The sequence below is a fragment of the Pistacia vera genome, unplaced genomic scaffold, assembly GCF_008641045.1.
Source record: "Pistacia vera cultivar Batoury unplaced genomic scaffold, PisVer_v2 Contig135, whole genome shotgun sequence".
NCBI lineage: Eukaryota > Viridiplantae > Streptophyta > Magnoliopsida > Sapindales > Anacardiaceae > Pistacia > Pistacia vera.
The window spans coordinates 719,372-744,701 of NW_022195412.1; the positions used below are offsets into that span (position 1 = coordinate 719,372).

Below are 25,330 nucleotides of genomic sequence, written 5' to 3' on the forward strand. Positions count from 1 at the left end.
TGGTCGTTATGATGTCAATACAATTGCTCATGGAAAACGGATCAGATGGACCACTGGTGTTCTCTTCGTCCCTCTCATCTGCACTGCGATTGCTAGCCCTCGATTCCATAGTCCGCTTCTCCACAAGCTCGTCCGTCAATCTACCAATGACATCCGCCAGTGATTGTCTCGGGCGGCTTCGCCTGCTCCTATTTCTTGCTCTTCCATGACTAGATGTGTTTGGCAGTTTTTCCCCTGTCATCTGATCTGAATCAGGTTCACAGTCGTTATCATCTATGGGAACTGCACCCTGATTGGAAAAACTGGAGGTCTCCACCGGTTGAGATGTAGAGTTGTACGCATATCTCCCAGTGGCAGTTTGCTTCTCAAATATGATTTCATAAAGGTTCTTGTGAGAAAGTCCCTTGTGGTTAGGGCTGCTTAACGAACCGAGCTGCTCGCGAGCCGGCTCGTTAACAGCTCGGTTCATTTGATAACGAGCTGGCTTGACTCAGCTCGTGAGACAAACCGAGCCGAGTTCGAGCCATGCACGGCTCGAAATAGCGGGCGATTTTTTGAGAATTTCTAAACTATTGGGACTTAATTGAAATTAATACAATACAAGTTTTAAAAAATAACAAAATAGCCCCCGTTATTAAAATCCCCAAATCATCGAAATCCAACACTAGTAGAAACCCTTGCCGTAAAAGTTTCAATCAAACTCCTCCCAAAGTAACGATTTTGTTCTCCATCATCATCCAAATAAGTTTCATCAGATTTTTGTCAGCTTCATGGGATCTTCGTCATCTGATCGTCGTCGGAACTTCGTCATCTTCGTCGCGGGATCTTCGTCGTCTGATCATCGTCGGAACTTCGTCATCTTTGTTGCGGGTTCTTCGTCGGATCTTAATCTTCTTTGTCGGATCTGAATCATCTTCGTCAGATCTGAATCTTCTTCGTCGGATCGTCATCATCTTCGTGGGATTTTCATCAAATTCAATCTTTTTCTTAAGATTCTCCTTTACCAGGTTTAGCGTTTGTTCATTTGCTTTTTTGATCTAGTTGTCACTCTTCTTTTAGGTTCATGGCCCATTTTAACTTTACCTTTATTAATGAAAAGTCGGGAATCCTAAAACTGATCTTATTCTAAATCTGTTAACTATTGTTTTACAGGGGTTTATAAGAATAATGGCTATTTGATGGTTTCTTGCAATGGAGGACTCAATCAAATGTGAGCAGCATTGAAATTTCTGTCCTTTTCCACAGGAGCTCTCTTGTTTTATGCTACCATGTAACCATTTGTTTAATGCCTATACTATAGATTTACGACATGGTCGCTATTGCCAGATACTTAAATGTCACCCTTATTGTCCCAGAGCTCGATAAAACTTCATTATGGAATGATCCAAGGTTTGTTGATTACTTTCTACTTTCTCAATTTGACATATTCAAAAAAGAATTCTTAATTTCTATGATTAATTCTCCCTGAACAGTGAGTTCCAAGACATTAATCGGTGAGTAGGGGGTTTCTTCGTCAGATCTTCATCATCTGCGATGGTTGTTTGTTTGGGGTTTGGGGTTTCATCGAACTTTAATCAGACGGGCAGTTGCTGCCCAGCAAATTAAAAAAAAAATGAATTTAAAAAAAAAAAATTATTTGGAGTTGGCTCGCGAGCCGGCTCGAAATGTGTCAAACCCATTACCAAGCCGAGCCGAGTCATATAATTTATGACTCGGCTCGGTCTCGTCTCGTTTATTCTTCCTCCTTCACGAGCCGAGCTCGTTAAGCCAAAAATTCGGCTCGATAACACCCCTACTTGTGGTAGAATTGTTACGCCAGTGGGTTTTGCTAGTAATGCAAAATAATAATATATTCATATTAGGCCGTTCGGAGAAAAAAAATGCATACAATTACGGTGTCGTTGATTAATATTAGTTAAAAAAGTTGAAAATTTACCTTCACATATGCTTGCCAAACCTTTACGGGACATGTTGGACTTTGTGACTCATGATCCCACCCGAACCCCGTGTGTTGCAGCAATTTCCGCCATTCTTGATATAGTCTTCGTAGGCAAAAGTACTTAGAGGTTAGTTGTGTGACGTTGAGTCTCCTCCCAGCCACTGATGATATGTTGTCCAACATTTCCTGGTAATCTGCTATTTTAATTGAAGTACCGTGCGCAGCTTTCGCCCGCTCAGACAACATGACCAGAAATTTGTGGGTCATCTCAGCATACCAGTTCAAGTTATTACCCATCTAAGGACAGTACGGTGAGAACGAAAACCAACATTGGGACACCATACGAATCACCAATCACATTACAAACAGACATACGCACATGTAAACGTAATCAAGTAAACACAGATAAACTTATACCTCGTTCGATCTGACACTACTTGAAGATGTCAATGCAGGGGAAGATACAGACAATGTCGACCAACAGGGTGTATGACAAACTCCAAGTCTGGAAAAACGTCGAAACTTACGCCTCTGCTGCAAATAGTAATCAATCATGCGATGTCAGGACAAATTATACTGACATTTGTGCATATGATCGTAATCTACAGAATAAATATATCAATTAGTGAAATCCCAACAAATTATTTCCAATAATCCAATAATTTTTTACTCCCAAAATTTATCCATTACATACAGCATGTTACATAAAGAACATATGAAACTGCAAAACATTTTGACGCATGTGCTAAACATTGTAAGCAACATAGCACATGCTGTAACCGTTAAACCCCACAGACAAATCCACAGATCCAATCGTGTTCATGTGCAGATATCAGTTTAAGTCAACCAATTATAAAACGCATAATTACAATCGAAATTAAAAGGATTAATGAAAAGAAAAAATAGTACTAACACAAATTATTTCCAATAAAATAAAAATGAGGAAAATTGCATCTCGAGTGTCTTGAAAACAAATAGGTAATGGCGAGCTCACAAATTGGATTTGGGTAATTCGTGAGGTCTTTTTCCCTTCCTGAATATTTGGACAGATATGCAATAAAATACAAAATTATGCGCAGATGTTTTATACACGATAAACTACAAAACAAAACAAAAAAATCAAAACACATCACCTTTCCCTTCCCTGAATGGTTTTTACACAATTAACCTGCAAACCAAAAAAAAAAAAAAAAAAAAATCAAACACAATCACTTTACCTTCCCTAAGTTTTGTACAACAAAAAAAAAAAAATAAAAAAATAAAAAAATAAAAAATCAAACACAATCACCTGTCCCTTCCCTAAATATTTTGGACAAATCTGAGACAAACACAATCACCTTTCCCTCTGCACAGATCTGCGACGTGGGTGGTTCACAATAGTGGGTGGGTTCACGGTGAATCTGTGACGTGGGACATATTTGGTGTGGTGGGGTGGTTCACAGTGGTGGGTGGGTTTCACAAAAAAACTGGCGAGGGAGAGATCTGGTGCTGTGGGGTGGTTCACAGTGGTGGGTGGGTTTCGCGGTGAATCTGACGTGGGACTGATCTGGTGCTGTGGGGTAGTTCACGGTGAATCTGCAACAGGGGACAGATTTGGTGCTTTGGGGTGGTTCACGGTGGTGGGTGGGTTTCACAAAAAAACTGACGTGGTTAGCTGCCGTTTCTCCTAGTTTCCTAGTTCTAAAGTCAGCTACGACATGTAATAGAGAGATGGTCTTTGGGACAGATCTAGTGCTGTGGGGTGGTGGGTGGGTTTCGCAAAATATTTTGTTGAATTTGCTTTCTTTTGGTGGTGCTGTGGGGTGGTTTTCTAATTCATGTTTTGGTCGTTTGTTGAATGTGTTTTGTTTTGTATTTGCAGGTTGAATGCTTTGTTGAATGTGCTTTGTTTTGTATTTGCAGGTAATAGAGAGATGGTCTTTGTTGAATGGTTTGTCACAGTAGTGAAGCACTAATGCAGTGAAGAAAACTGAGAAAATGAAATAAAACTGAGAAAGAGAAATAAAAGCTGCAAATTATCTAACAGTCAAAAACCTGTCAGAATTGTATTTTCAGGGTAGTATTGTCTGAATAACAAGCCAAACAGTATTCGCAAAATCAGTTTGAGAATATGGGAACAAATAATAAGCCAAACGGAGCCTTAGCCATCTTTCAAACTTGTTTTGTGAATCTAAGTTCAAAATTAGGGTTTCACGAAATCTTATAATCTTTCGGAAGAAGACAAAATGTTATGCCTGGAAAAGTAGGGTTGACACAGAGCCCTGTCAACATAAGTGGTCAGAGCTTAGGTAAGTCCAACAGCCATTCAGACGCAGCCACGTCGCACACTGGCGCAAGTAGCATGTTATTGCTAGTGCAGTAGGTGTGCGCTAGGCTGGTGAAAGGCTAGAGGCAATTCACATGTCCAATCCCTGAAAGCGTTGAGTAAATCACTCGAGTCGGTGAACAACGAGACGCAAGGAAGGATTTGCACGGCAATCTGACCCACTCCTTGATTTAGTAATGATTACCTCAATTCATCTCACTCTAAATAGAGAGTTCCTCTCCCGTTTGTGGGATTAGCTAATTTCTCTCTGGAATAGCATATATACACTCTCTCTCTCTCTCTCTCTCTCTCTCTCTCTCTTGTGTAAATCAGCTCGCTGAATGTGACCTGGTCTCATATATTAATACAATATAAGTGGACGTAGGATTCGCTTATTTAAGCATCCGAACCACTTTAAAGATTGTTCTTCATCTTCTATTCAGTTCAATACCCCCGTACACGTGTGTCATCTGAGCCAGCTTAGCATTTCCCACGTGCGTTTAGTTGGTATCAAAATCGCGCATCATTGCATCAACACAAAATGACATACTTCCCAATTGGAAAAAGTCTCATATTTTCAAATACGTCAAATGATTCACATGGTTTACATATACAAATTATTCATAGTCTAAGGAGATGTTTGGTTCAGGGAATGTTAGATTACTAGAAAGTTAGATTACCTTAAAAATTACTGGGAATCTTTAGGAAAATGTGTTTGGTTAATTGGTGGGTATGTTATATTAATATGTTTGGTTTGAAGGAATAAATTGGTGGGTATGTTATTTAAATTATTGAATTGTCCTCTAATTAAATATTATTATTATATTATTTTTTAATATTGATTATTATTTGGATTATATAACCCCCTACATTTAAAAACTTAGCAAAAACAACTCCATAATAAAAGTTTAGAAAATCAACAAAACACCTTCACTAACCCAACCACTACCGGTCACTGGCAACCATCGCAGGTCATCGACAGCCGGCAACCTAACGACGCATTGAAGGCAGGAAATGGTCTCCGTGCGCCATATGGCCATTTTTGGCCAGAGATCTGGCCGGAAATGTCCAGAAGTGACAGATCTAGGAGTCAATGGCCAGATCGATGGTTGTTGATAGCCACAAACGTGGCCGGTCTGGGATCTGGCCTTTGACGACCATATTGACGCACGACAACCATTTTCAGTCTTCCGTGCGCTGTTCCGATTGCGACGGTGGTTGTCTGCGGCAGGTGGGTGGGTGGGCGTGGTGGCTTGGGTGGGCTGCAATTTGTTTTGAATTCAAGGGTAATTTTGTCCAAAAAGTTAATTAATTGAGGTGAAATAGTAAAAGTCATATTCATGTAAATACATTTTAAAATAAGGGCATTATTGTCTTAAAATTTTTATTAATGAGGGATAGAATTGTAACAAAAAAAAATTACCTTGGTAATTTTAGAATACCTAGGAAAATTGAGGTAATCAGATTGCCTCCAATATTACCAACAGTAACTACTATTGGTATTTAAAGATTACCAGAATTTTATATTACTTGACAACCAAACGTGGTCATCAAGTAATATAAGATGATATAACCTCAATAATCCAATATTCCCTGAACCAAATGCACCTGAAAAATATCTTCAATTCCTCATATGATTTCTGTGCTATGTAAGACCTTTTCTAAGGGCATTATGTTGTCCTGCTATCAAAGGTGTGAACCTGGCGATGTTTAATTATGCCATAGAGGCCAAGGCAGGCACTTTGCATTTTTCTGTGATGTCTATCTTGTATATTGACCTTATTGATTATTGAACTCCATTTCTGTTTCCCAACTATAAAAGGTGTGATGTTTAATTATTCCATAAGCGTTAAGGCAGGCACTTATTTCTGTCAATGGGGAAACAAAACTGTGGCATTACATTGGTCGGCATCTAGAAGTTTCCTGAGACTTTATTGACATTGACATCTTCCTCAGCCAAACAAAATTTGACCTAATTATATAATATGTTATTTGTATTACAGGCGTTTAGAATTGTTTGACCCAGTTCATGCATCTTTAGGGCTTGAAAAGATGCATCAAAAGTCGTGAGTGAGCTCACACACACAAAAAAAAAAAAAAAAAAAAAATATTGGCGGGCGTCTGCAACAGTGGAGAAATCTTCCTGCTCATGAATTTCAAATTTATACCAAATCTTGGAGAAGATAACGGTTGCGTGTGGTTCATAATTTTGTATTTTTCAGAAAAGTTTTTTGAAAAAAGTTAAAAAAAAGTTGAATTAGACGGATATTACGATGTAGGATTTACAAATTATAAAATACCCTCTATGTTTATTTTTTTACAAAACACCCCTTATAATAAAACATTAAAAGTTAACAAAAATACCCTTAATCCACCATCAAATATGGACAGCCGGCCACCATCGCTGGAGGGTGACCGAAGTCGCCGTAATAAAAACATTAAAAATATTTAGGGGTATTTAATTGAATTAACAAATTTAGGAGGTTTAAAAAATGTTGAATAAAGTTGAATAATATTGTGAGTTTTTTGGTATTTTATTGTTTAACTTTTTAGAGAATACTAAAAGTAGTATTCTCAAAATCCAACCAAACGAAGCAAAGTCACTGGACAGATCAAAAGAAAAATACTATTATATAACCAATTCTTCTACAGAAAAAGGAGCTCAACCCCATGTATATTAATATTATATGAAAATCCATTCCTAGCTTGGTCCATTTCTATTTTTGATTTTGTAGTTTTGCCTTCTTCAATAACCACCATCTATGGGCGTCATCTTTTTGTCTGTTTTCTTACGTTTGTTAAGACATTTCTATTTCATTTTGGATCCCAGAATTTAATTGATGGTGGCGGCACTCTTAAACTAAAGTCTAAACTAAAGAAGAGAACAACAGAGCCGGCGGGGCAGTTTGACACCGCCCACCGACTGTTAACCTTACCTTAACTGTAAGCTAACTCGCTATACACCACAAACTTTATTGAACTTTGTACCACCTCTTCCAGCCAATAAGAATCTGCTACGTGTTTACTTTGCACAAAGTAAAATCTTTTAAAAAATGTGGAGATAGACCCAGTCTGGCTAGTCTCAACCAAATTTTTAACGTCTTTGACCGTTGAAATATTTTAGTCATCAAAACGCACCGCCTTCTTTTTAACTCTTTCCTTATTTATTTATTAATGAAAATTTTCTGATTAAGCAAACACAAACGCACTCGCATTTATTGAGCTTGGACCATATTTCACAATTAATTCGGTCAAGGCCTTCATAATCCAAAGGGTTTGTATTTAACGACAACAACAACGCGCGTGAGTCATCGCTAATTTCTCTGAACTGAACTGAGTCAATCCTAGTCAATTCCGTTACGGCGCAGTTTCGGTATTGACGACTATATATATATATAGCTTTCGTTAGTTTAGAGAGCAAACATTCAGAAAAAATTTCAAGCGAAACCGAATTAAGAGAGAAAATTGCAGAAGAAACACAGAGCAAGATGTGTGCAGTGGCGTTACCGAACTCGCCGATTTTTTCACCGTCAATGTTTTGCAAGCCATCAGTTTCATGTTCATCATCTCCGAGGATCCATGGCCCTCCGTCTGTTACAACGCCTCAATCACCTTCTCCGCCATCAACGTTGTCACCGCCGTCACCGTTATCGTCACGGATTCAAAAACAAGTGAATGCTGTAAAGGACGGTGTATGTGGTTCCGTGTTGAAGAGGAAGAGGCCGGCTAGGTTAGATATCCCGTTCGGAGGGTCGAGTGGCTTTGGACCGAAAATGACGCCATGTGGAGATGAGAGAGTGGATGACATGGAAGTTGAGAGAGATGGCTACTCCGTTTATTGTAAAAGAGGAAGAAGGGGTTACGCTATGGAGGATCGGTACTCTGCTTTCGTTGGCCTTAATGGGAATCATAAACAGGTGTGTTAAAAGAATTTATTAAACGTCTCTGAGTTTAAGTAAATATCTTAGAAGAATATTTTCCTAATGAATTTTTATTTAAATGCATATTTTTGTGTGATCACAGGCTTTGTTCGGTGTTTTTGATGGGCATGGAGGACCAAAAGCGGCCGAATTTGCGGCGAAGAATTTGGATAAAAACATAAGGGCAGAAGTGTGTTCGCGCAAATTTGAAGAAGAGGGTATTGAGAGAGCAATTAGAAATGGTTATTTGACAACAGATACTGAATTTCTAAGGGAAAATCATGGCGGTGGCACTTGCTGTGTCACTGCATTGATCCAAAAAAGCGATCTTGTTGTCTCAAATGTCGGTGATTGCCGTGCCGTTTTGAGCCGGGGAGGAGTGGCTGAGGCACTCACTTCTGATCACCAGCCCTCGAGAAAAGATGAAAGAGACAGAATTGAAGCTCAGGTGAGTAAACATTTAAAAAATAGAATGAAATGGGTCGATGTGATGTTATTATAGTAGCTGATAAGTTTATGTTATGCGTCTTTTACAGGGTGGTTATGTGGATTGTTATCATGGTGTTTGGAGAATTCAAGGTTCTCTGGCTGTGTCAAGAGGAATTGGAGATAGACATTTTAAACAATGGGTTATAGCTGAACCCGAAACCAAAGCTTTACGAATTAAACCGGATTGCGAGTTCTTGATCTTAGCCTCTGATGGTCTTTGGGATAAGGTAATTTAGTGACCCCATTTGAACTTTCTTGTAATTTTCGATGATTTTTATTTTCAAATGATGTTTGAATTTGATCGTGTTTGAAAATTTTCTTTCTTGTAACAGGTTTCTAATCAGGAGGCAGTAGATTTAGTACGCCCATTATGTGTAGGAGTAGAGAAGCCAGAATCATCTTCTGCTTGTAAAAAGCTAGCTGAGTTGTCAGTAAGGAGAGGCTCCATGGATGATATAAGTGTGATGATAATCCAATTGGGCCATTTTGTTCAGTGATTATTTACTAATAAGACAGAAAATAAATGAAGATAGGTGATGTTTACTTCTTCTCCTGCAAGTATTTTTTGAAGAAAGTTGCAGTTGAAGAAGCTAAGAATGCCAGCTTTCCGAAGTCTTTTCTTCAATTAGGTAGCTAGAGCCTAGAAGTAATCCCATTTCTTTGTATATTATCACAATTTTAATATTTTAGTTTTCCCATTTCAAGGAACAAAATAATAACCCAGTTTCAAGACTCTAACCTTGTAATCAAATTTTGTATATTTCAAGAAGAATAGAGATTCTTTGCCCACAAATTTGCCTTTTGTATTGTCTTGTGATCGTTCTCTTCGGTACTTTCTATTTGAGGCACTGTGAGTTGTTGCTCACATTTGACCTGTAAAATGTCAATGGAGAATAAGAATCTGCTTTGGTCCTTTTCACTGTAAAAGAACATGGGGGCAGCTCAGATTGGCAATTGACGGCCAGTGTCCAGTGAGCTTTTGGCATTTTGTTTTGTAGTTGGAACAGGTCAGTCATGTTAGGCAGCTGGCAGAAATATATTCTTTTATGCAAACATGCTATTACAATAGTTTATTTATTTCTAGATTCCCTGTGTTCTGAAATGTCAATTCTTTCTTTGCTTTTGCTCCTCTTTCCTCGAATTCGATTGATCAAATATTCATGGTAGTATAGACTATAGAGACACTTCATATGGCTGCAAAAAGTTTTGACTGTACATCTCTTGGATTTGTTCTTTGAGCTTGGTTTATCTGCACTCCCCAAGGTGAAAAAATTCTAAAATACAGGCAACCAGAAAATACAAATATGGCCGCGAATTCATGGAAAAGCTCAGTCTAAGTTTATTTTTTGTTCTCTTTATTTCTGAAATTACAGCAATTTCAATCTTTATAAAGTAAATTAAGATTAGATTATTATGTGCATCGATGCTCGCCGACACAAGAGGGTTCAAAACTTTGAATGACGATATTGATAAACAACGTAACAGGACAATAATTAGCACGGAAAAAACCGGTTTTACCGTTTCGATCCCTGTTTCTGAATTCTTTCGCTACTAATATCGTCAAAGAAAGTGCTTCTGTATATGTGGAGAAAGCTCAAGGACAAGCTCCATCTGAGTTCAGTTTTTGTAAAATGGGATTCTCCATTTTTAATCTGAAATTACAGAAATTTCTATCTTTTTAAAGTAAATTAAGATAGATTATTATGTGCATTATTGCTCCTTATACAGTAAAAAATAGTGCTTATACATATGGAGAAAGCATACTTGGGAGGCTTTTTCTCCACTTTTGGATGTATTAGGCTACTGGTCCAGGCCTTAAAAATACCCTTTACGAAATCAGTTAGAAGCCCTGCAGCCCCTGCTAATAACGCAACGTTTCCCACAAGCTTCACTCAACACCTACAACTTGTTCTAATGTGCACCACAAAATATCTACTAATTTAAGGTTGTTATGCTTCTTGTTATCACTTTTGGCCCACTTCCTTGTAGTCTTTATCTCAAAACTACCTCCCAGTTTCGCCCAATTCTACTTCTAAAGAAGTAATATGGGGAAGAATGTACAGCCTCAAAATACATCATATATTATTATCATTAAATTATATCATAACTTGTCTCTTTTTTTTTTTTTTTTTGGATAATCGGGGGTGTCTGAATCAATTTACGTACACCTCAACTAATCTCTCGGAACTTTAAAATTAACAATCGATAAACCCTCTAATTGTCACTCTTATTAGTGAGTAAGGGGAATCGAATTCAAAATTTCTTGAGTAATACACTCAAGAGTCAAAATCACCCCACCCAGATGATAACTTGTCTATTAATATAAAAACTAAAATGAATAAGTGTGTTCACAAAATTAAAGATTGGGAATTGGGTTTAGACCTATCTATGGTAGCCAGCTATTAAGGAAACAAGGAATAGTATAGATAAACGCATGGTCTCAAGTTTAATTTCTCATCTGAATATCCGTGTTTAAATGAGGGTTGTGATGGTGATTGTTACACCAGTCTCTCCTGATAATTAATTGAAATGCGCGTAAACTAGCTTAAACATCTTAGTTAAAAAAAAAAAAAAAAAAAATTCGGTATTAGTCATATTTCTTTTGTTACCATTACATATTTATGTTGCATTTAGAACCTTATGATACATATTTATCTAAAGTTCAACCACTTTAATTTAGATCCAAAAATTTATATAACATACTTTGGAAGTAATTTTAAAGGCCCTTGATATGTATATGGAGTTAATAATACACTTTTATTTGACACAAATTAAGAAAACAAGTTTTTTTTTTTTTTTTTAAAAAAAAAAAAACCGTTCTTTAATGCTCTAGTGTTTATTTGAATCATGTGCTGAAAGAAAAGTACAATATCTAGTACATAAAATTAAGGTTATTTGTCATGCCAACACCTAATGCTTTAAGACTCATCTAGCACAACCTAATATACATTAGTTTATACTTTATAGTGGTGTCTCATTATTCAAGTTCATGAAAAATAAACGTCGCCAATTTTTTTCTTTCTTTTTTTGTAATTTTCTTTAATTTTACGTGAAATTTATTATCTTTGAATTATCTCGTCCTTATATTATTCTTTTAACGAAAAATGATAACTATAAGTGGATAATACACCACAATATTATATAATATGACACGTCATTTGTGTAAACATAAATGAACGTGACAGGGGTGAAATAATATACAATAAAATAAACATATAATTCATAGAGATAATGTTAGACGCACTAATTTTTCCATATAAACTGATGTGTCAATATGTTATAAGGTGAATTGATGAATTTGTATACAATACCAATATAAAATAACTTATAATTCAAACCAATAATACTAGAAGATTTAAACCACTTGGTTTGTGATCGGATGGTATGACTTCGTGTGTTTAAGTCTCATAAAAGGGTCATCTATCACATTTGTGATTTACTTAGTCCACTGGATTTATAAGATATTCAATGGTAGTCCATTGGGCTTGTAAGATGTACAAGGTGGTCACTTATTATATTTATAATTTACTTGGCTTATTAAACTGACTTGGTCTATTAGGTTTGTAAGATGTTTAATGGTGGTCCATTAGACTTATTAGGTGTTCAATTGTGACCCATTGGGCTTGTAGGATGTTCAATGGACCAATAGATCCTGAGGATTAGTTAAGGTGCACACATGTTGGCCCAAACACTAATAATATTGTGCTTACAACTAAGTCATACAATCAGAAAAAAATTACACAAAATTCATATAAAATGACTAATTTGTTTTTTGTTTTTTTTGCTTAGTTATAAGCATAGTATTGCTCGGCTGAACACTTCGGTTAACTAAAAAGAAAAAAAAGACACTGAAGGTTTAAGTTTATCAACTGATTTTTCTTTTTAGTTTTTTTTTTAATTTATTAAAAAAATTTCCATCACTAACCACACTTTGTCTAAAACTTGAACTTTAAGAAATGCTGGTACAAATAATTGGATTACAATTCACAAACCCCAAATAAATCCTAATTAAAGCAAAGAGGTAAATAAATTAATAATTCGGTTAAAATTATCCGGGTCAAATCGTACCCGAAACCCGGCGCCTATAAAATCAAAGCCAACTGATGCGCACATCACACTAAGGCACATTATAATACGACCTTCTCCTGGCTTCCTGTCCGATTTTTTCTTTTTTATTAATTAATTAAATTACATTCCTCTTTTCGCTTCGGTTCTTAGTAGTGTGTTTGAGTACCGTAGATAAGAATATAAATAAGATCTCTCTTTCTTTGCTTTTCTTATAATCCCATTTCTCTCCTTTCCTCTCTCTAGATCTCCCTTCTAGGTTTTAATCGCTGCTCTAGATCTCGCAGCGGTTTGAATCTCGAGTGTTTGACTCGAGAAATTGAACATTAATCTCTACGTAGATCTCAGATTCGTCAATTCTCAGCCGATCTGATCCACCATGGCGGCTGCCAACGCTCCGATCTCCATGAAGGAGGTCTTAACTGTAAGTTTGTTTTGTTATTGATTTAATTTTTGAGAAATTATTTTCAGTTCTAGATTTCCTTCGTTATATCATAGTTACATAGGATTAATTTTTAATTTTATTTTTAAAAATGTTATCACTCAGCTGAGTTTAAGTTTTAGTAGATCTGACGGGAATTGTATAGGTATAGATCTGTATGGAAGTTTGTTTAGTACTGTTTTATGTTCTTTGGAAGAGTGGAAATGTCACGTGATTTGGAAGTATTAGAGTATTTGAGTCTTGAATTTCACGTGATCTGACGTGTGCTTGCAGTTGCCGAGTATTGGGATCAATCCGCAACATATTACGTTCACAAATGTTACGATGGAATCGGACAAGTATATATGTGTTCGGGAAACATCGCCGCAGAATAGTGTTGTGATTGTCGATATGAATATGCCAATGCAGCCGTTGAGACGGCCTATCACGGCGGACTCAGCACTTATGAATCCTAATACTAGAATCCTTGCTCTGAAAGGTAGGATTTAAAACTTCTTCTTGTTTTCACCTTTAATTTGATGGGAATCTATTTTGGGTAGTGTTGTTAGATTAAGAATTTTTACTTCTCGTGAGATTTATTTATTTTTTAATGTATTCATTTCCTGGTTGGAAGCTTACGAGTAATTTCTTTGCCTTGCATGATTGTGATAGATCAGTTTGTTATCTACCAAGTCTTAGGTTTAAATATAGTTTCCAAAAGAAGTACACTCGCTATTTTGTTTATTTGCTCTCTGTAGAGCTGCATGGTCATGGTATGGCCTGCTGAATTAGGTTCAGTAACATTGTTAATCAACTGATCTCAAATCTCAGTCATATCTAATTGTTCTACGGTTCTACTAATTTTTAATTCAAGATTCAGAAAATTAAATGTATTCATGTTATTTAAGCCATCAACGAATTCTAAACTTAATTTATGGATTGGATATATATGGTTTTGTTCTCTCTCTAACAACTTGAAATTCCTTGACTTTCCTTACATGTTTATTGAGTTCTAAATGGATACTTCTTGAATTTACAACCTTGTTAGTTAGGAAAATATATGGATATAATACAACAAATAGGTGGCTCCAAGGAGATTTGAAACCAAGGGGCTCTACCACTTAGCCCAACATTGAAGGTTTTGTTCATGCTTATTCTATTTTTTTTTTTTTTTTCTTCTTTTTGAGGGGTGGGCTTATACCGTGATAGGTTTTCTGCAAGTAAATAGGGAATTTGTGCCCTTAAGGTTATTTTGTCTAATGAATTAAGAACACTATTTTTCTTTTTTTGAGCCTGTTAGGTTATCAAAACATATATATATAAAATATATATTGCTTCCCGTGATTTCAGATTGTAGATTTCACAGTTGAGGTTGAACCGGTTATGATGATGAAGTTAGTGATAGTGTTGGAAATTTATTCAATCTCCACTTTTACTATACTATTTGGGCATCATGCCTGTAGTTTGTTGTGATTTCGTATCTTTTACAAGTATCTTTCATTTGTACCATTGGAGCCCCTTTATACCTTTAAAACAGAATTTCCTTTATTTTTTCCTAAAAAAGTAAGTACATTTGGAAGGCTGATTAAGTTATTTCCTAATGTGTGGAATAAGATCTGTGTTTCTAGGAAATTTTTTAGGTTTTATATGATTATGTTAGTTTTGAATTCTTAATGTCCTGTATTTATGTTTTGTACATTACCTGATCATGAATAATGATTTTTTCTGTAGCTCAACTACCGGGGACCACCCAAGATCACTTACAAATATTTAACATTGAGTTGAAAGCAAAAATCAAATCACACCAGATGCCTGAGCAAGTGAGATCTTTACTATTTAAGACTTTATTGCATTTTATATTCTGGTCTGAATTTTTTTGTTCAAGATTAAAATAAAGCTAATGAGAGCAATTTCATGTGTAGGTTGTCTTTTGGAAGTGGATTAGCCCCAAGCTGTTGGGTATGGTCACTCAGACCACCGTATATCATTGGTCAATTGAAGGTCTTTATAACTTTCTTTTAATGCTAGTAGTTTGCTTTTTTTAATTTTTTTTTATTGTTTGCTTAAGTATGGTTCTCAACCAATACTCTATGCAGGTGATTCTGAGCCGGTTAAGATGTTTGATAGAACAGCTAACTTGGCCAACAATCAGATAATAAACTACAAATGTGACCCTTCTGAAAAGTGGTTGGTTTTGATTGGAATTGCTCCTGGGTCAGCTGAGGTATGTGGATAATCAAGTATATGCCATTTGAGGCCTGTTGTATGATGCTCTTATTAATTTAGGCATGATGTTCATTTTGGGAATAAAGAATAGTAACAAATGCCCTTTTAAGCTTAAACTTGTTAGATATGATTGATTAGGTACCGTATGGTATAAGTACATTGCTCAGTAGTTGAGGTAGCCGAAGTATTATGTAACTTAAATAGCAAGTCCAAACTGGGCCTTCCCTGGTATCTATTGTTTTGTGAGTTGCCCTTGCACCCTCCAGGGCTTTATAGTAGTAGTTGCTTCATGTCTCCTTTTGAAAAAAAGAAAGAAAGAAAGAATGATCCTTGTTTCAAACATCAACAATGATTCTATGATGTGGTTTGATCACCTTCCCCCTTCAGAAGTGCTTAGATTTGGCTTTTAAGTCATTTTACAAATGCTTCATTTTTTAATATTTTCCCCTTTTCACTTTCATAATAGTTTAACCCATTATAGTCTTTCATGTTAATTTATTTTTAACACAGTTATGGTGTTCTAATTGTTATTTTCTTGTTCTACTATGTCTGTAGAGGCCACAATTGGTTAAAGGGAACATGCAACTTTTCTCTGTGGATCAACAGCGTAGCCAAGCACTTGAAGCACATGCTGCATCATTTGCCCAATTTAAGGTGTGGGGGTTTCCTTCACTATACTTTTCCTCTTTCCTTTGGCATTATACAACTGCTGTCTGCTACATTGTGGTTGTTTGTTTTTCTTGAGCAGGTTCCAGGGAATGAGAATCCTTCTGTTCTTATTTCCTTTGCCACTAAATCTTTCAACTCTGGTCAGATTACATCAAAGCTGCATGTTATTGAGCTTGGTGCCCAGCCAGGTCAACTTTCTGTTTTGAGTTTTACTTCATCCTTTTTTTTTTTTTTTTTTGGTCAGGCATGGTTGAAATATTGGAGCTGTGTGTAATATAAAGATTACACTGTTACCACTAACAAATTTGGAAGCTCTTTTAATTGGAAATTGCTAATAATGTTCATTTAGTTCACTAAGAAGTTGCATAAAACAGACTAGTTTCAGGTTTAGAGAAGCTTCTGAGACAATTTCACAATGAAACTGGATTTCAAAATTTAGTTGTAATACTTTCTCTACTTTGCTGAAATTTCAGTCGACTGCTGAATCAGAAGATTTGTGATGTTTGGATTGTCGAGGTTTAGAGTTTTTGGTTGCAAGTTTGAAATTATGAGTTCTGTAGGAAGTTCTACATCAATACCTTAACAATTTCTGGGGGAAGCATGAAATTGTTGATCATTATAAACAACCTTTCATAAATTCATTCTTACAATTATAATTTTTCTTTTTCTACATCTGAAGCATTCTATTTGTCTCTTGACATTAAAAATCTGTTGACAGGAAAGCCAGCTTTTTCAAAGAAACAGGCAGATCTTTTCTTTCCCCCTGATTTTGCTGATGACTTTCCAGTGGCAATGCAGGTATAACTCTTGCTGTTATATTTACCTTTTTTAGTAATTGCAGCATAATTATTGACTAACAAATTTGTAATTGGCAGATATCCCACAAGTACAGTTTGATATATGTTATCACCAAGCTTGGGCTACTGTTTGTTTATGATTTGGAGACTGCTGCTGCTGTATACAGAAATAGAATTAGTCCTGATCCAATATTTTTGACAGCTGAAGCTTCATCAGTGGGTGGTTTTTATGCCATCAATAGGCGAGGCCAGGTTTTGCTAGCTACTGTGAATGAAGCAACAATAGTGCCTTTTGTTAGTGGCCAAGTATGTAGATAAGCATGCCTTTTTTTTTTTTTTTTTTTTTCATCACTTAATAGAGAAACATTGTTTCACAAAATTTATGTTGGTTATTGTTTGTTCCAGTTAAATAATTTGGAACTTGCAGTTAATCTTGCCAAAAGAGGAAACCTTCCTGGTGCAGAGAATCTGGTAAGTTAATATATATATATATATTTTTCTAGTCATATTAATTATGTTGAGTTTATTAGGGGAACTGGGATGAGTTCTCTTGACATATTGTGCCTGTTATTCTCTCTACAGTGGTTAAAGTTTTAGTTCATGTGTTCGTGATAAAACAAACCCATGTATGGTTTCCTTGTTATGTGAGACCCTCTAAGCAAGGCTGTTCTCCATACATTTCTACAGTTAGTCAAACCAAGTTCAAAGTGTTTTTTTGCTGAAAATGTCATTTAAGACTTCAAATCTAGTATGTTATGTCTCTTATAAGAGGGGGATTTCAGGCTACTTCCAAAACTTAGCAGAAGAAAAAGATCATTTTCACTGTTTCAACATTTACCTTCTATATAACTTGCTATTTTCTTCTCCAATTCTTTGTATAAGAAGCAATATATATGTTATACATTGATATTGCAAGGATGAAACATGAAGAAGGTAATTTTGAAGTCCATTTTTCATGTATGGTATGGCTATATCTGTGTTGCATGATTTCTTTCTTCATTGATCTGATGGTTATATCCTCGAGTTGGTCTCACTGACTTAGTTAAAGATGTTGGATATAATGTCCAACTGTTGATGTATGATTGATATGTAGGGATGTTTATCCAGGCAAACATATATCCGTTTGATTTATTATTCTTTTTGTATAATAAGTAGTTGCTGACATGCCACCTTGGATATTTCAGGTTGTGCAGCGTTTCCAAGAGCTGTTTGCACAAACAAAGTATAAAGAGGCTGCTGAACTTGCTGCAGAGTCTCCTCAGGGACTACTCCGCACACCTGACACAGTGGCCAAGTTTCAGGTTTTCTTTCCATTTTTCCAATTTATGTATTTCCCTTATTGTTAAAATTGAGTCTGTGAGCATTAAACTTTGTCCAAGATGAATTGGAATGACATGAAATTTATACCATTGGTTTAATTTTCTATCATCATTGTTGTAGAGTGTTCCTGTGCAAGCTGGACAAACACCACCTTTGTTGCAGTACTTTGGGACACTTTTAACAAGAGGAAAGCTCAATGCATTCGAGTCGTTGGAATTATCTCGTCTTGTTGTGAACCAGAACAAAAAGAATCTTCTGGAGAACTGGTTGGCTGAGGACAAGTTGGAGTGCAGTGAGGAACTTGGAGACCTTGTGAAGGTTTGACTTGCAATTAGAAAACACAACTATAACCACTAATACAACAACAGATACAAACTTAAACTTATTATAAGTTAATTACAACAATGGTGGGATTCTAATGTCATACTGCTTGATCAGTTTAGCTCTAATACGATATGAAATTGCCTAAATCCAAAAGCTTAAGTTGATTGATTAGGTCCCAACAACACTATTTAAACTCTAACACTGCCTACATGAATTTATTGGTCTTTAAAATAGTTATGGCCTTGTTTATGTGGCAGACTGTGGATAATGATCTTGCGCTGAAAATATATATAAAAGCTAGAGCAACCCCAAAAGTTGTTGCTGCTTTTGCGGAACGCAGGGAATTTGACAAAATTCTCATTTACTCGAAGCAGGTAAGTTACATGCCTCTTATATTGTTAACTCCAACCTTCTCTCCGTGGAATCACATGGTCTCAGTGCATTTATGATTTCCTTATTGTTTTAGGTTGGGTATACGCCTGACTATTTGTTTCTTCTGCAAACAATTCTCCGTACAGATCCTCAGGTATGTTAAAGTCTTTGAAGGTTGAAGCTTATTAATTGACACATTTAATTCTACCATATGTGATAAAGTTTTGTACTTTTAAACTTAGTGAGATTCTCACTTTCAATTACTAGTTTTTATTTTTTGGTGTTTCCATTCATTTTACCTTTGTCTGGAATCTTATTTGAATAATGTAATTTGATAAGAATCAAACTGTCTTCAAACAAAATAGGTTACTAATTATCAAAGTTAACGTCCCTCGACAATTAAAACGGAATTACTACAGAGTTTACCTCCCTCCGACAGGTCAACTAATGTTATGGTAATGTCTAGAAAAAGATCAGGTTGGTTACAATTGCTGTTTTTCCATTGTATGTTGTATAATAGTATAATTTCACTGAGGTCTCCCCACTGCCGTTGGGGCGAATGATAATTTTTTTTTTTTCTGAATTTTATTATTTATCTTTTAATAAGCTTCGTATGGTTTAGAACTTTATTCATGTTGTTATTGTGAAATGTGTAGTATCCTTCTTCTTTTTTTTTTTTTTTACTCTAATGGAATCTGTCCTTAACTATTTCAGAGGAACCTGATCCGTGAAGCAACAGCCTTCCTATTGGACGTTTTGAAGCCAAATCTGCCTGAACATGGTTATCTTCAAACAAAGGTTATTTAATTAGTTATATTAGCTGATTCATTTATATTTATTTTGAGTTTGTAATTTTGTGTGCTCTTGCTTAGCTACATAATATTTCCCCTCCCTTTATATAGGTCTTGGAAATCAATCTTGTAACTTTTCCGAATGTTGCTGATGCTATTTTGGCCAATGGAATGTTCAGCCACTATGATCGTCCTCGAATTGCCCAACTTTGTGAAAAAGCTGGTCTCTATATGCGAGCTTTACAAGTAATAAAGATTAAAGCTGTCCTTAATTTTTCATTTTTTTCCATTCATTATGTGCATGTTTCCAATGGTGTTTCATGGATTAAACATATAACTATGTATGCAGCATTACACAGAGTTACCGGATATTAAGCGCGTTATTGTCAACACTCATGCAATTGAGCCACAGGTATACATCTCCAGTGGTTATACCTCTTGATCGGACTAAAGATTGTATAGTTGTTAACGATTGTGTTCTCTGCAGTCACTTGTTGAATTTTTTGGTACTCTTTCACGGGAATGGGCTTTGGAGTGCATGAAGGACCTTTTACTTGTTAATTTAAGAGGCAACCTTCAGATTATTGTGCAGGTACGTGTTATATTGTGATTTGTGGTATGCCAGTTATATTGGGCTTGTAAACTGAAGCCAACTTATATATATTACCTACTGCAGACTGCCAAAGAATACTGTGAGCAATTGGGTGTTGATGCATGCATAAAACTTTTTGAGCAATTTAAGTCATATGAGGGGCTGTACTTTTTCCTGGGGTCATATTTGAGTTCAAGGTCAGTTTTTTTTTCAAAGAAAGAATTTCCTTTGGCTTTGTGGATTACAGATATCCATGGTAATTATTGCTAATTCTGACTATGAATATGTTGTGTTTGCATTATATGACAGTGAGGATCCTGATATACACTTCAAGTACATAGAGGCAGCTGCTAAAACTGGACAGATAAAGGAGGTGGAGCGAGTGACAAGAGAATCAAATTTCTATGATGCTGAAAAGACGAAGAACTTTTTGATGGAAGCGAAGCTTCCTGATGCTAGGCCACTGATTAATGTTTGTGACCGTTTCGGTTATGTTCCAGATTTGACACACTACCTGTACACAAACAACATGCTTCGCTACATTGAAGGTTATGTTCAGAAGGTATGAAATTTGTTGCTTTGATCACACGAAGATGCAGTACTGTCATTTGAATTTTTCTTTATTTTAATCATTTGAGAATTTTGTTCTTTGTTTTTTAGGTGAATCCAGGGAATGCTCCATTAGTTGTGGGGCAGCTATTGGATGATGAATGCCCAGAAGATTTTATTAAAGGCCTCATTCTTTCTGTCCGTTCTTTGCTTCCAGTTGAGCCCCTTGTTGAAGAATGTGAAAAGAGGTGATCCTAATTCTGCCCACTGTCCTGCTTCTTGTTGCAATTGCTTCATATTACTCATGATTCACTTGTGGGTTTTCAGGAATCGTCTTCGTTTACTCACTCAGTTCTTGGAGCATCTTGTAAGTGAAGGAAGCCAAGATGTTCATGTCCACAACGCTCTGGGTAAAATCATCATTGACAGCAATAACAATCCAGAGCACTTCCTGACTACTAACCCATACTACGACTCAAGGGTGGTGGGTAAGTATTGTGAGAAGCGGGATCCAACCCTGGCAGTCGTTGCTTACCGCAGAGGACAATGTGATGATGAGCTCATCAATGTCACTAATAAGAACTCTCTATTTAAGCTGCAAGCCAGGTTCGTGCATTGTTTTACTTGAAAAATTTGTTATTCTGTGCATGGTTTTATCTGGTGCTTGTAGGTTTATGAAGTATTCTTTGGTTGCAGATATGTGGTTGAAAGGATGGATGCTGATCTTTGGGAGAAGGTTCTTAATCCTGAGAATTCCTTCAGAAGACAGCTCATTGATCAAGTTGTATCTACGGCTTTGCCAGAGAGCAAGAGTCCAGAACAAGTTTCGGCTGCTGTTAAAGCTTTTATGACTGCTGATCTGCCCCATGAACTTATTGAACTTTTGGAAAAGATTGTGCTGCAAAATTCTGCTTTCAGTGGAAACTTCAACTTGCAAAACCTGCTTATCTTGACGGCTATTAAGGCTGATCCTTCTAGAGTCATGGATTATATTAATAGATTAGATAACTTTGATGGACCTGCAGTAGGGGAAGTGGCTGTTGAAGCCCAATTATATGAAGAAGCATTTGCAATTTTCAAGAAGTTCAATTTGAATGTTCAGGCTGTCAATGTTTTGTTGGATAATATTCGAAGCATCGAACGGGCTGTGGAGTTTGCATTCCGGGTCGAAGAAGATGCAGTTTGGAGCCAGGTGGCAAAGGCTCAACTCAGGGAGGGGCTGGTGAGTGATGCAATTGAGTCATTTATTCGTGCTGATGATTCTACTCAGTTCCTAGATGTTATTCGTGCTGCTGAGGATGCAGACGTATACCATGACTTGGTGAGGTACCTTCTAATGGTTAGGCAGAAGGTAAAAGAGCCCAAGGTGGATAGTGAGCTCATTTATGCATATGCAAAGATTGATAGGCTGGGTGATATTGAAGAATTTATTCTCATGCCAAATGTTGCTAATCTTCAAAATGTGGGTGATCGCTTGTACGACGACACCCTCTATGAGGCTGCAAAAATAATATATGCATTTATATCTAACTGGGCGAAGTTGGCCGTCACACTTGTGAAGCTGCAACAATTCCAAGGTGCTGTTGATGCAGCACGAAAAGCCAACAGTGCAAAGACATGGAAGGAAGTTTGCTTTGCTTGTGTTGATGCAGAGGAGTTCCGTTTGGCTCAAATTTGTGGGCTCAACATTATTGTACAGGTATTACTTTCATTTCATGACTTTTATTCTTAGCACGTTTTGTATGTTAAACATGCATGCTCATGTTGCCATTTATTGAGCCTAGACATGTTTGTCCAATATATCTCTCACTCACCATTATGAATTTTGTAGGTTGATGACCTGGAAGAAGTCAGTGAATATTACCAGAACAGAGGATATTTCAATGAATTAATCTCTCTCATGGAGAGTGGTTTAGGTTTGGAACGTGCACATATGGGCATTTTCACTGAGTTGGGAGTTCTTTATGCCAGATATCGTTACGAAAAGCTTATGGAGCACATCAAATTGTTTTCCACGCGTCTCAATATTCCCAAGCTTATCCGAGCTTGTGATGAACAGCAGCATTGGAAGGAACTTACCTATTTGTACATCCAGTATGACGAGTTTGATAATGCTGCCACTACAATCATGAACCATTCCCCCGAAGCTTGGGATCACATGCAGTTCAAAGATGTTGCAGTCAAAGTTGCTAATGTGGAGTTGTATTATAAGGCTGTTCACTTCTACTTGCAAGAGCATCCTGATCTTATCAACGACCTGCTCAATGTGCTTGCTCTGCGTGTGGACCATACACGTGTTGTTGACATTATGCGAAAGGTATTTGTGGGATTGTTTCTGCTTAAATAAGCTGAGTTTATTTTCACAGCTATTAACATAATGACGATATGTATAATCTTTGTTATTTCAGGCTGGTCATCTGCTCCTTGTGAAGCCATATATGGTTGCAGTTCAGAGCAACAACGTTTCTGCTGTGAATGAGGCTTTGAATGAGATTTACGTAGAGGAGGAGGACTATGAGAGATTGCGTGAATCAATTGATATGCATGATAACTTTGATCAAATAGGCCTTGCTCAGAAGGTGAAGTGCAGCTATTCAACATTGTGGGATCTTGTTTGTGGGTCAATGTCAGAATTTTTAACCCTTTTTTAATGGTTTGAACAGATTGAGAAACATGAGCTTTTGGAAATGAGACGTGTTGCTGCTTATATATACAAGAAAGCTGGCAGATGGAAGCAGTCTATTGCACTGTCAAAGAAAGACAACCTTTACAAAGATGCCATGGAGACAGCCTCGCAATCTGGTGACCGTGAACTTGCTGAGGAGTTGCTTGTTTATTTCATTGAACAGGTAGTTGATCCATGCTGTAGTACTATTGCTTTTTAATTTAGGCATATTGTTTCAGTTTAAGAGTGTTACCATACACTTCCAAAGATATCATCATTTAAGTGATGGATTATAATTGGGTACTGCTTGACTATGAACCATAGCACTTCCTGATGATGCTTCTTAAGGGCCTGTCAAGCTTAAAATTTGTGGTGGTGCTTATGGTGTAGAGGATTTGGAATGTGGGCTTTTTGTTAGATATGGCTACTTGTATTTAGAGCTTGTTCTCTGGGGTTATGATTTTGTTTCTATAGGAAGCGATATTTAATTATTTATGGTTAATTTGGTGAATGTGATTTAATCTTTGTATTGCTATTATTGCAGGGAAAGAAGGAATGCTTTGCATCGTGCCTCTTTGTTTGTTACGATTTGATTCGTGCCGATGTTGCTCTTGAACTTGCCTGGATGAACAACATGGTTGACTTTGCCTTCCCATATCTGTTGCAGGTGATTCCCATGCTTAATGCTAATTATGTTATCATTGTCATAATTATAGTGGATTACTTTGAATGGATTGTCGCATTCATTGGTTTTGACAAAGCTGTGATGATTAGCCCAGGCTTGGCTCACCAATCACTTGGAGTTCTCAATTTGGTTTTGATTTGTCCATTATTTTCTCTCATCTTCGTATCTTTTTCCTCGCAGTTTGTCCGTGAATACACAGGCAAAGTTGATGAACTTGTGAAGGACAGAATTGAGCAGCAAATTGAAGTCAAGACTAAAGAGAAGGAAGAGAAGGACGTAATTGCACAGCAGGTAATATAACTTGGAAACCTCTAATTTATTTATTGCCTTTTCAAGCCAATGCTTGTGTTATTTAATTGATTTGATAATTTTCTGTTATTTGATTTATGTGATAATTTTCTGCTGCAGAATATGTATGCTCAGTTGCTGCCTCTTGCTTTGCCTGCACCACCAATGCCTGGTATGGGAGGAGGGCCATCAATGGGAGGAGGTTTTGCGCCACCACCACCCATGGGTGGCATGGGAATGCCTCCAATGCCACCTTTTGGCATGCCTCCAATGGGTAGCTACTAACTTGGCGGTTGTAGTGAAAATTAGGAGTGATTCCTCGGTGGTTGGAGAGAGAGAATGACCGCAGCAGCAGGTTATGGCTTTCCATTGAGTGGTGTTTCCGCAGGCATTGAAGCCGTCATTGGTTTTTTGTGTTCCTTTGTCTTATGGTGAGGGTCTAGTCGAAATAACATGGCATTTTTTTGTATTAGGTGTGTGGATATGTGTTGTAATATTTTTTTTTGGGTAGCAGAGGCATTTTTTGGCTGCTGTAGAGAGTATGCCGAGGATTTCCTGCTTTGTACTATTTTTCTTGAGGTCCAAAATTGACCCGGATTATATATGTCAAACTACTCGGTGCAGGATAAGTGCCAATTAGATATGTTCTGCCGTTGTTTTTAATCTTAATTTTCTCTCAAATTATACGCTCATTGGATTGTATGCTGATTTATATTTGTTATCCTCTGTAAATATTGTCTTATTTTTTAAGGTGGTTTTTGGTTGAAGGCTGAAATATCCCAATTTTGCACCCCATTTCTGGAAAATAAAACGAGGTTTCTCAAATACCGTTTGTTCATGCAAATTTATGTAATGATAATTTTTTCTTAATTGAACAAAGAATAAATTTGCCCATAGGTTTTAAAATAAGGTT

The 25,330-nt window shown here is 36.6% G+C and overlaps 2 protein-coding genes across 2 annotated transcripts; both read left to right on the forward strand.

The window, feature by feature from the left end:
* The first annotated feature begins 7,674 nt into the window (after window positions 1-7,674).
* On the forward strand, window positions 7,675-9,482 carry LOC116122508 (probable protein phosphatase 2C 25). The gene is made up of 4 exons (XM_031408350.1): window positions 7,675-8,161; window positions 8,268-8,612; window positions 8,701-8,880; window positions 8,986-9,482. The coding sequence occupies exons 1-4, from the start codon at window positions 7,733-7,735 to the stop codon at window positions 9,148-9,150; spliced, it is 1,119 nt and encodes a 372-aa protein (XP_031264210.1). The 5' UTR covers window positions 7,675-7,732; the 3' UTR covers window positions 9,151-9,482.
* Window positions 9,483-12,825: 3,343 nt separating this feature from the next.
* Window positions 12,826-25,101, forward strand: LOC116122540 (clathrin heavy chain 1). The gene is made up of 30 exons (XM_031408378.1): window positions 12,826-13,142; window positions 13,434-13,638; window positions 14,871-14,959; window positions 15,062-15,140; window positions 15,236-15,363; window positions 15,921-16,019; window positions 16,114-16,222; window positions 16,753-16,832; window positions 16,910-17,137; window positions 17,237-17,302; window positions 18,016-18,132; window positions 18,272-18,469; window positions 18,733-18,849; window positions 18,942-19,005; window positions 19,115-19,173; window positions 19,562-19,645; window positions 19,750-19,884; window positions 19,988-20,050; window positions 20,126-20,230; window positions 20,315-20,427; window positions 20,540-20,792; window positions 20,891-21,027; window positions 21,107-21,385; window positions 21,476-22,478; window positions 22,611-23,096; window positions 23,188-23,358; window positions 23,443-23,628; window positions 23,989-24,111; window positions 24,310-24,420; window positions 24,538-25,101. Exons 1-30 carry the CDS (start codon window positions 13,098-13,100, stop codon window positions 24,700-24,702), a joined length of 5,097 nt encoding a protein of 1,698 aa, XP_031264238.1. The 5' UTR covers window positions 12,826-13,097; the 3' UTR covers window positions 24,703-25,101.
* Window positions 25,102-25,330: the final 229 nt, after the last annotated feature.